The 12042-nt window shown below is 49.6% G+C and overlaps 4 protein-coding genes across 4 annotated transcripts; 3 read left to right on the forward strand and 1 right to left on the reverse strand.

Moving 5' to 3' along the window:
- Positions 1-482: 482 nt before the first annotated feature.
- H257_08133 (hypothetical protein) lies at positions 483-1067 on the forward strand (the record flags this gene model as incomplete). Its single annotated transcript, XM_009833921.1, has 1 exon — positions 483-1067. A coding segment is annotated over one exon (433 nt), but the record flags the coding sequence as incomplete, so codon positions are not given.
- A 1818-nt stretch (positions 1068-2885) lies between these two features.
- H257_08134 (hypothetical protein) lies at positions 2886-4373 on the forward strand (the record flags this gene model as incomplete). Its single annotated transcript, XM_009833922.1, has 4 exons — positions 2886-2966; positions 3013-3025; positions 3073-3223; positions 3587-4373. The coding sequence occupies 4 exons, from the start codon at positions 2886-2888 to the stop codon at positions 4371-4373; spliced, it is 1032 nt and encodes a 343-aa protein (XP_009832224.1).
- A 136-nt stretch (positions 4374-4509) lies between these two features.
- Positions 4510-4931, reverse strand: H257_08135 (hypothetical protein; the record flags this gene model as incomplete). The annotated part of the gene is made up of 3 exons (XM_009833923.1): positions 4510-4586; positions 4645-4750; positions 4776-4931. The coding sequence occupies 3 exons, from the start codon at positions 4929-4931 to the stop codon at positions 4510-4512; spliced, it is 339 nt and encodes a 112-aa protein (XP_009832225.1).
- Positions 4932-5148: 217 nt separating this feature from the next.
- On the forward strand, positions 5149-5824 carry H257_08136 (hypothetical protein; the record flags this gene model as incomplete). Its single annotated transcript, XM_009833924.1, has 3 exons — positions 5149-5423; positions 5492-5591; positions 5669-5824. 3 exons carry the CDS (start codon positions 5149-5151, stop codon positions 5822-5824), a joined length of 531 nt encoding a protein of 176 aa, XP_009832226.1.
- Between the last annotated feature and the right edge of the window lie 6218 nt (positions 5825-12042).

The following is a 12042-nucleotide window of genomic DNA, read 5'->3' on the forward strand; positions in this document are numbered from 1 at the left end:
CAAATATCTCGCAAAACAAATTTTCTTCCGGTTGAATCTGAGACATTTTTGAAATAGAACCACGCTCGCATTTTGTGAAGACGAAAAAATCGTCTTCGCAAACATTGCATTTGCAAGCGAACCTCTCGCATCGACACTGTAAAATATGATATGATCGAAATACATTTTCAAAGGCTTTGGCATCGTGCACAAATTTTCTCGCAATCTCACCGGGTAACGAAGGCAGGTCGAGCCAAGTCGTGGAGTGCCTCGATTGCCACCCATCGACGTCGGTTAAAAAAATACACGTTATCCGGACTCGCAAATTTGTTTGCGAGAGGCACTTGCGAGATATTTGGCAGTCACCCACTACTCCAACAAATATTTCAGTAAATTTGTTGGAATTTTTGTTGGAGTACTGGACTCCAGTAAGTCAACTGGCCAATCATAATCATCTGTGAACTCGATCGATTGCGTGGCTTTGTTCCATTCATCTGTGACTCGATCGATTCGTGGCTTTGGTATTCCAAGCTCCTTGGTGACTCCGCCGTCGTATCCACCGCAAAGGCCTGGTCCGCGTCGCTTTCCACAACATGTGGTACCTTTGGTTCCGCCGCGAGGTCATCCACGAGACGACACGGCTGCGCCTGTACAACGGCTAAGTGCTCCCCGTGCTCCTCAACAACTGTGGCACCTGACCTGCTCCCCCTGGGGCCTCCTTGGACGCATCCCCCGGTGTGCCGCCGATATTGCGGCTTACGAGTCCATGCTCCGGTGCTTCATCTATCCGTCGCTGACCCTTGGCCCGGCCGTCCCATCTCGTCGCCGCCTCGCGACCAACGCTTTCCTCAAAGCCGCCTCCGACGAGCTCTAGCGCTTACATGCCTCGCCGACCTGCAGGTCCTCCACTCCACCGCCGCGAACCCAACCCAGTGAATGGTGCTGACCAAGCAGATCGTTGCCAGATGCCCTCATACGTCTAACGGTCGGCGTATGTGAAGTCCGTTAGCTGTAGGCACAAATGGTTTACTATACATGCTAAGACTACTATATCTTATAAGCAAAACAGGCAATGAAGGAACGCTCCCAAAACTTCGCACCACATGAGCAGGTGCAGCTGTATCACGCATGGCTGAGTGCCTCGCTCGATGCAATCGTCGGAAACGATCAAATTGCAAGTCGTTTCTATGCGGAGTAACTGCAGCCTACAAAACTGTACTCCCGCATACGCACAGCGGTATTGCGAATGACAAGCTGATTGCTGCATGAGAACAAAGGTAAAATTTCCAATACTATAGAACAGGTGATGGTCTCTGCATGCACTGGTAAGTCGATCCACCACGAAGTAAGTGCAAGTTGTTTTATTAATACTCACTGCGGTGCGAAACCAAAACGAGGCCAGTAAAATACTCACTGCGGTGCGAAACCAAAACGAGGCCAGTAAAATTTGGACTTAATGGCGCCAGTAACTCGCATATCCGAACAAGTTATCCGGATAATGGGGTGAAATTTACTGGTGCCGGTGCAGATGCTCTAAGGTATACGGTGGATAAATAGGTACGACAAGGATAATTCCGGATAATATGCGGATGAGGCTGTGCCTCATGAGGTTATAAAGCTGCTCCCCTATACTTTCTACTTTTTGCGTCGTTTTCGCCACTTTATGAACCACTAGCAGGGCGAGAGGAACAGGTAATAGGGATCCATTCAACGACGTATACACGTTGTACGGATTGGAACCATAGTAGTTGTGCAAAAAGCAGCGGTTGAGCCAATCAGCCAATACCTTTCGAATTCAATTTTTAGGTATAAAACTGTTTTATACAAAGATATCAAAATTAGGAGGTTCACAAAAACAACCGTAACGTGGCCGACCATTGATGTGCCGAATTTTCTTCATTTTCATTTTCGAATATTTCAGTTGTTTTTTCGAATCCTCCCTTGATACCTTGATACATACATTTTTGGATGGATAACGTTGAGCGCTTTCGGATGAGCCCAAAATATATCGATTTACTGTTAGCCAGTTTAGGATTGCACAATTAATTTTTGAAGTTGAGTACTTTACACAGGGCGACCATAGATGTGCCGATTTTTATACTTGAGTTATGTATTGAAAACGAAAGTTTCAACCTATTTCAACAACATACGATTACCATTTTATAAAGGTTTATACAATTTAAACAGGTATCATGTATAGAAGAACTTTTAAACACAAATGTTAGGGTTTGTAGCATGACTTTATACAGGTATCATTTGTCTACCAGTTGCATTATGTCCAATGAAAATCGATTTAGGGTTTGATTGAATGAATAAGTCGGCACATCAATGGACAATCGGCACATCAATGGTCGGCCACGTGAGTATAATTATGGCAAAAAGAAATGATCAAAGCGATGCTGCTACAACTTGGAATCAAACCGACACACTAACGATGCCCTGTGTTCAAAAATCGTATTTAACTGCTAGAGTACAAGATTTGTGACAACCAATTCAAACTGGGGACACCTACATACAGTACTGTACGTTTGGGCGATCGGGAGGTTAACTTTTTAACCTGTTGTCGGATTTGACTCATTCTTTTTTTAATCTCTTTGTCTTGAGTTTAATACCTCTAACCGCAACTTCATCAAGTTGAAGGCATATATTCATATTCATGCTCAACCTATCTGCTTGTTGCGCTAACCTCATCTTCAAATAAAAGTATGTGTGAAAACGATAATAATACACTGCACTTCTTTGCGCAAGTAGTGTTGGTATTTGAATTTAACTGCAAGTACTACTGCTACAGTAGTATCTTTTCTGACTACGGGGCAAATCGACATCAGCACTGCTTTCGGCTGGCTAGACGGGGGCACCCGGGAATTTCGGCTCGGCCAGGGATCGATATTCGCGGTCATGCATATATGGACATCCTCCAATGCTGTCAACAGCAAGGGCTCGACGGCGTCAACATCCTACACCACCAAAGCCCGGACGGCGCGCTGGTCTGACGCGTCATCAATAGTACGCTCTTCGTCGATAATGCACTAGACATTGCCACCTCGTACACCGGTATCCAACACCATTCTACAACATCGAACATCTTCACAGGCATTCACGGATCCGGGGATATATTCGGGGCGGCGAAATCGTTCATGATGTATTACTCCCCCACTGGCCAGCAATACCGCACAGTCGACCTCAAGGACGGCCTCGGTCTGCCCCAACCGGTCACCACCGATGGAAGGGTTCAAGCACCTCGGTATACAACAAGGTGTTAGTGGTACGTGGGACATCACAATCAGCGCCACCTGGACGAAACTAAAACATGACGTTCACCGCGCAGCCGCCTGCCAATTAACACTGCGCCAATTTCAATACCTCGTCAACTCGGTGTGGTTGCCACGGGTACTTTACCGTACGACGCTCAGTCCGGCCATCCACGTCGCATCGGCCTTCGATACTCTCATAGGACGGACAGCATGGCGCAATTTCCGGCATCCCTAATGCACACCACGGGCGTTCTACTACGACACGGTCCATGGGCTTGGTCTCCGAGCATGTGAAACCCACAGTGAGGTGGCGCGAATACACGCGTACTCCGCAACTGCAACACGACTGGTAGCCCGGTGTATGATGTCATGATGGAGGCGCTCGAAGATTGGGCTAAACGTCACGGACTTACAACGCACCCACTGGCGCACCCTACACAGATGAAACCGGCCGACACGTCGTTCCTTGGTACAATGCTCGGCCTCCTCGCGAAACACGCGGCCACTTGCGGGGTAGTGGCGCGATGGACTTCACCCAAGTGGCAGGCGCCGAAGAGCTTCAACGATCGGCCCATCCTCCCGCTGCTGAACGGACAACAAGTCGGTGCCCTCATGACCATTAATCGACGCTTCCCATGGCAACTCCGGCACGTCGGGGACGTCTGCAACATCGATGGGACATATGTCTTAAGACGACGACACATTAGCGGTCCTCACACTGCGGCGCATCCTTCAGGCACTACCTACTCTACCGGGATCACGCAGGCTCCGGCTGCCTGTAGGGCGCTCGCCAAGGCCGGCCACGGCTATGGGCAACTACGTCGATACACCACTGTATGGCCACGTGCTCAGGGCGGTGCTGCTAACCTGGCCGAACTCGCCGGACAAACTCAGCTATGTCATCGGTCAACGGACGGCTCTGGCCACACGCCCCGATGCTTCCAGTATCCAGCTTACGATCTCCAACTGGTACGAAAACCGGAGGGGGTCCGGTATCTGGTCGGCACCGCGGCCACAACACTGGCGCGGCCGGACGCGATGGGAACACGCCTCCAACTGCACGCCTATTCAGAGCACCTACTCGCCGCGGCGGATGCGCACGACCACGGTGCTCGTCTGGACGGACTCCCACTGCGGTGACCGTACTCGTCTCAACTCACGGCATATTGTTCTGGACACATACCGACAGGACAGGGCCCGAATCGAACAGGCACACGGGGCAGCCGACGCTGGACTCTGCACATACTGCTCTCGTCCCCGGGGTTAACTGAGTGCGTTAGGTGCCACCGGGTGCATCATGCACACTGCGCGCCTGCTGAGTGCGATACCACCCTTCCTTCTCCATGGCAAAAACTACACCAACAGTCATTTTCGACACAGCAGGGCCACACCAACCGACCTATTAACGTACCGGCCGGGGACGGCAGTGCGGGGGTACACCTACGGCACAAGGTAGCTGGGCAGTGAAACATGGCGCGACCATCGTCTACGGCCGCCCGTACTGCAACCACGAGGATCTCTTCAACACGTTGTGAAACTCACGCGATCATAGCTGGCAACGTTCTCGCCCGTGACCTCGGCGAACAGATATGTGACAATACGAGCGCTGGGGCCATCCACCGAACCGCACGCCGACGGATGCTGAAGCCGTGGCCGATCCACTAGAGCACCCTTTCCGCGCGAACTCCGGGGACTCATGTCAGTGATGCGTCCCCGCGGATCTTTGTACTGTTTGGGTCCGGTCTCACCAGGAACATGAACGTACCACTGACCGGCAACTGCAAGCACAACGGGTGACACTCGCGGCACTGGACACCATGGCTACGGAGGCCCATCACATTGCTATGTCCCTCCCACAAACGCTTCCCATTATACTCGATACTTGGAACTCATCGACCACAACGGCCGCCCGGTCATGGGCAACACACTCAGTTGGCTAAGCAACCAAGCGGCTTACCCCACGGACCGCCGCACTATCCTTCCCACCGGGCTCGAAACGCCGAGAACGTGCGGCTGGACGAGGGGCCTCACCCGGTTCTACTGGCGGACTATCGCGATGACACTACACACCAACGCAGCGAAACACCGGTTGGACGGCCGTTGGGGTCCGCACTGCCGACTCTGCTATGAAAACCCGCGCGACACGGTCGGCCACCGTTGGGATCTCGGCACCGACATGCTCGGAATCCGGTCACCTCGACAGCCGTCTCGAACACCGACTGCATCAAACATGCACGATGAGCTGGCTACCGGACCAGCACATATACCCACCACGGATGGCTCAAGAAATGGCAATTACGTTCGATTTACCACTGGCCGAGGCATGGCACGAAAATGAACGGCAACGGCCCACCCACGGTACACCATACCAACCCATGATCATGCTCACCGGCTCCAGGCACATGCATGGGCTCCACCTCTCCCGATTTACGCAGCTTCCGTTCGCCGGTAGCTCCACCTGCCAACTTCTTTCCCAAGTACGGTGGGAAAACATGCAACTCCCCGCCGGCCAATACGGGTACATCACACCACGATGGCTGGGCCGTACCGCGCTATCCGTGCAACCCCTTCTGGCACCTCGCGAGATATGACTCGTACAACAAATGGGCACGGACCAACCGGGTACATACAACGGCCCCTGGGATAGCTGCAGTACACGAAAGGACGACGCCCCGGCACCAGGTCACCGGTTCTGGTGGATCAATGCTATCCTACAAGACCAATGGTAGAGGACACTCGCAAAAGAAATCACAACGACGGCTGTAATGGCCGGCCCGTATGCGTACTGGTGTATCTGCTACAAACACGCCACCGGTCACCGCACACAGGACGCATTAGGGGCTGCACATCCCGGCGGGACAACTACGATGCGCTACCACTCCACAATTACGTACTCATCGCCGCCGAGGTGGGCTGGGCTGACAAATACGAACAATGTGGACACCCTATTGGGGTACATTGAGTCACCGGACACCAGCACCAGCACGCTACCGACAGACGGGGTCCAAAGACTTCAGCACTGGGGCCAAATGACGTGGCTCATAAATCCGCCGCGCAACACTCTCCCCAGCCCCCCACCAGCTTACATCCATGCACTCCGCTAGGATGCCGATACCGACGGCGACCCAGAAGACCTGACGTGCCACGATGTGTACAGCTGGCTGCGAGCCAGTTTTCCCCTTATCTACCGGGCACCGGCCACGTGGCAACGACTTCCGACTATGACTTAGAACACCCTACAATGGGCCAGCGCAGTCTCCCTCAACCCACGCCTCGGCAAAGACTTTCACCGCCGATGGTTCACTACCCATTGGACTACACTACACGCGTACTGGACCCACACGTGCCACGAACAATACCTAGCTACCGCACAGGACGGCGATACCGCACTAGCACAAGCGGTCAACACCGGCATCAAACAGCGCCCCCAGGCTCACGACGACACCCTGGTCGCCTTGGACACAAACCTACGCCAAGCGATAGTCCGCTGGACCCTTAAAATAGACACATGGTTTGGGCAGCCCTTCTCGGTAGCTCCGCCGCACCACACGCCCAACGAATCGCTACACTAACGCGACGACGCAGACCACCGCGCCGACCCCCGGACAAAAGGCCTGAAAGGCACCAACAACTATAGCAACACCGACCAAACACGTCCCACTGCACACCGCACAATAATGAAGGCCTGACAGACTGAGGCCGCTGCACGAACCACCCTGGTGTGAACGTGCACAAGCTCCATCCGCTAGATTAGTTTAGTTCGCGGGTGTAGCTGCATATGCGCGCGCTCGGGCGATATAGAGCTTGAAAATACCGCGTAATTTCAATTTCAACTGCTACAGTAGTATGGTAATTCGTGCGAGGTACTATATCACATTGACCCGCTGTGTGTACCAACCTGTAGTGTTGTACTCACGATTGAGACTGGGTAACGTGATGAAATCGTTAAGCAATGAGATAGTGTAAATGACATCCACCCTGTCGATTATAAGTGGTTTGTACCTGATCCCAGTGATATCTGATTGGGTCGGGTAACATCGAAAATAAGAGGATACATCAGGTCTTGGAGTATTGTTTGTCGGCAGACATAGCAACCGGGGGTGGATAGAATGTGCAAGGTTCAAACCAGTGCAGGAACCAAAATTGATGTAACTATGAAAAACAAGGACTTCTGTGGGGGCTCGAACCCGGGGCACTGTGTTGTTCAGCCGTGACTTTACCGTCGCACTAACGAGACCATATATGATGACAAGCTATCAAACATCAATTTATATTAACTGTAAGACTCTGTAAGTGACCAAAAATTGATTGATACTAGTAATACAATGTTACAGTAGTTACCGACTGTCCTCGCACAACGTCGTCCTATGCTTCACCACGCCCATGACCATGGCCGGTACACCAGTGACGAACAACTATCTAACGTCACGACCACTACACCTATAAACACAGCGGTTGCATCGGTGACCACGACCTCAACATTATAAGGTCGTGGTCACTGATACAGCCGTTTTGTGGTCACGAGTGAGGTGTCAATCACCACGACTGATGTCCCTGGCGCCTGCGATTGTCCCCACGACTGCTGCATCTATGACAACACCTCGTAGTCACCGGTGCATCAGTCGTAGGATAGTGGCAGCGGTGAAGGTGACCAAGGAATCCATAGTGGCAAAAGGACTGTTGTTGGCGGGTGTAGAATTTTTACACGTGGTTTTTGGCGTGCATGCACGTGGTTATATTTAAGCGGTGTATTTCACGTGTTTCCATCTACGTGCGCCAATTTGGACGGTTTGCACGTGATATAATTTCCAGTAAAAAATAATTTCATGTAGACCACGCAAATAATCCAACAGCTTTCTCTGTAAGTTACTACGCAGTAAGCGTGAAGCCCACATGATCACGCGATCATAGATGCATTTTGTATTACTCTACCTCGACCTATCCGTATTCATGGACCTGTGCCGCCGACCAGGGCAGCACCACGACACACATAAACTACTATATCTCGGCCATTCCTTGGCCAAAACCACTCATTCTTGGACTGGTGTCACCACTGCTATGAGTGGTGCCCTCAGAGGTGACATCAGTCCCACATACACAGCGACAGACTAACGTCCCTACGTCCGTGCCGAACACCTCGCACCGCCGACCATGGCAGCACCACAACACACACAAACTACTCTAGTATATCTCAGCCATTCCTTGGCCAAAACCACTTATTCTTGGACTGGTGTCACCGCTGAGTGATGCCCTCAGCGGTGCTACCAGTCCCTCATACACATGGACAGACCAACTTGTGTAAGCTACCGATTATGGCGGCACTACAACACACACAAACTACTATACCTCGGCCATTCCTTGGCCAAAATCACTCATCCTTGAACTGGTGGGCATCCCTTAGCGGTGACACCGGTGAGCACGACCACTGATCCAAGAGATTGATGGATTACAATATATAGGAACGATTATGTGGTTGCCAGTGCAGCGGTGAAGCTAACCGGGGAATCGTAGTGGCGATAGTAATGGTCACATGCACAGTTTGTTAGAATAGTACTGAGTTAACGGTGACAGAGGCATAGGTACTAGTGTCAGGCGCTGTCGTAGTGATATGAAGGCCAATGGCCGTGGAAGGGGACTAACGTTAGTTATAGTTGTTATTGGGAAACGTGTACTGATGTTAGTAGTGGTGAGTTTGGTCGTGTATGTTGATATCAATGTGAAAATGGTGAAAATGGTGAAAATGTGAGGAGGCGGCATCAGGACCGCTGCAAGTCTACATCGGTATCTGATGATACTGCGACGCCGTCAGTTGATGTTTTAGCCACAAGCCAGATAAAATGAACACTACTAGTACATACTACGTAGTATTTAAACTAAACATAGCCGTGCCCTGCATATCACAGGACTGCTGCAAGCTGAATACAGCATCATGTGAGTGCTGTTTGGTTTCTAATCAGCACAACTACAGTACAGTATACGGTATGGCTACTGAGGTCTTGGATCCCACTCGAATAAGGGGGTAGTGAATGGTTGGGGTGACGTCACGTATGGGGATGGAGTCGACAAAGAGATGGGGTCGACAAAGGTAGTAGTTAGGATAACGCCGCATCGTATTCGCTCGTCAGTTGGTGGTGTCACTGCTACCACAACCCGTGATCAAGGTGATGGGGATAACGTCATGGCGCTACGTGGCGAGTATGTTATGCTAGCTGACTTGGTTGCTTAAGTTTTAACAACGGTACTATTCATCCTGCTCTAAACGAATGCAGACCTCCACATGATGCATGTTTTGCCGATGTGCCCGTGAAAGCGTTTGAAAAACTGTATAAAAAAGGTAGTGCAGCGATGATTGAACCAAGGACCTTCTGCTTGCGAAGCCAATGCTCCACCAGCATCCCATATCGGTAGATGAAAACATGGAGCAAATTCATTTAACGGACTATCACATAGTTCCGTATTGTGAGCTCGTTCTTCAAGGCAATGTGTGTACTACAGTACAATCTTGAACAATTCCATCTCATAATGGGTGGTTCGTCATCGGGCCGTCGACAAGCTTAAGGTATTTCGGGATTTCCCTGCTCTTATTCAGATCAATAAAATAGGGAAATTCAAACTTTTGGGGCTTTTAGTGATAAACCTGATTGGGACGAAGGTTGACCATGCAGCCTCCACGACGACCTCACACACAGCGAGTTCGTCGATTTATGTGTGAATTAAACTTTGTGCCTCCAATTTGACTCCAGCTTCATCAAGCTGGTGGTAATACCGGTAGAATTGTAGGACAAACTCAACCTTCAATGCTGTACTACAAACTCGAAAAGGATAAAATGTAAAAATTACGGTCACCTGCGGGATTTGAACCCGCTACGTCTTGAATGAAAACACCGAACTTTACTGACCACTTGCTGAGATATGTGAGCGTCCAAGCCGTTAATGCTAGTAGTGCTTCGTTGTGGCAGTTGTTTATGTGTGCGTTATGTGCTTATAAGCAGAATCACAGCATATAAAAAGGTGGCTCAACAATAGTGTCAACCAAACTCATTTGAAAGGAGCGGATTGCTTGCAACGACGGGGTCAATAATGGAATATATTCATCGAGCTACCACTGATAAGAATTATAGTGTTTTTAGTTGCTTGCTGCTATGACGAAGACCGGATAACACGCAAAATATTGCCTGTGTTGCGGTCTTCATCATAGCAGCAAACTTCGAATAACACATTACTCGCAAAATATTGCCCTTGTTTCGAAGTGCGCAGAGTAATTAGTCTATCTAATGGAATGTATTTTTGGCCCTTTATGAGTGCCCCATCCCCCCATCCCGAATAAACTCACATCAGCTAGTGCACGTGGGGAACCTTCTACCTATCAGTAGTCTTACCGGTAGTCGGCGTTGACGCTACTTGACGTGAAGTTTTGGTAGCCAAGCTACCTCGCCTTTGAGGTCCACTATGCATAGTTACCGCAATTTTCAATCAGTCCCGCTACTGCCGACTCAAACCACTATGCACTCCACCAAGTATGCTAAGGTAGATTTCCAATTTAAGAGACATGGGACAATTTAAGGGACATCGGATTCAACCAATCACCCACCTTGAAATTTGTGTAGAAATACCTCTTTAACAGTAAATAAATGTTCTTGATTCTATGTGTTTTATATAAATCAATTACTCCGGAGTAACCACTTGGCTCTATAAATGCATAACCTGTTGAGGTTGCATACCGTACCTGAACAGAATATTATACCCTAACAACGACAAAAAATATATGCATGGATCAATACTACGATTAAGCTTAAAATATGTCCCTTAAATTGTCCCCTACTTTTGAGGTGTTTCTGCTTAGAAAATGGGACATTAGGACATGCTAGATACTGTGAAAATAGATGTTTCAGTGGAAAGAACTGTGTTTCCTGTTCAATTATCAGTTTTCAGAAGTCGAAACCCATTCCTCAGTTGCTTCCATTTCCCGGCAGCGACTCCAAAGTATGTCTCTTAAATTTGAAATCTACGTTAGTTAGATTTTCGTCCGCGCGTTGTTCCATTTATTATCTACGCAAGATGTGCGTATACAAGGTATACATAATTATTACTACGTGGCAATTTCAATCAATAATATTTCGAATGTCAGCAACATTTCTACCAGGTAAACTAGTGCAACACTTCTACCAGGTAAGCTAGTGCACCACACACAATTCTAACGCTGTAGTCGTAATTCTTGACCATCATCGCCGCACCTACCTTACTGTGGGAAGTATTTGATGTCCCGAGTTGGTTGGCAATCTTATCTAAGCTTTCTCTGACGAGTAATTTATTGGGCTATATAAAGGAACACACCCTAACTGTAGGGAGTTGATAACGCAGAGGAAATTGTAAACCGATTGATTGGCGTTATCTACATCTACATGCATGACTACAGTGACTATACTATATCTAATGCTATATATATACGTGCGCTCTGCAGAAGGAACTTCTGGTGTCCATGGCCGAGCACGCCGCACGCCAATCGAGCTTGGTCGTAAACTGACGTCAACTGTGACGTCTGTTCTGATTGGTCGATAACCCTATGACGCCACTGGAGTGACGTCGTTACATTCTCCCCTGGTTATCGACTTCGCCGCTTGTATCTTCGCTCGCAGATCTTGAACCAGGCGCTTGAAATGGGAAACATGTTTGATGTCCCGCTCAAGTTCCCAGGTCGCTTCGTAATCGGGCAAGCCATGCCACTTGACGAGGTACTCTTTCTTGCGGTTGAACTGCCGTTGCTTCAGCAGCTCTTCGACGATGAAGACTTCATGGCCAATGTCCTACA

Source organism: Aphanomyces astaci, assembly GCF_000520075.1.
Source record: "Aphanomyces astaci strain APO3 unplaced genomic scaffold supercont1.17, whole genome shotgun sequence".
Taxonomy (NCBI): domain Eukaryota; phylum Oomycota; class Saprolegniomycetes; order Saprolegniales; family Verrucalvaceae; genus Aphanomyces; species Aphanomyces astaci.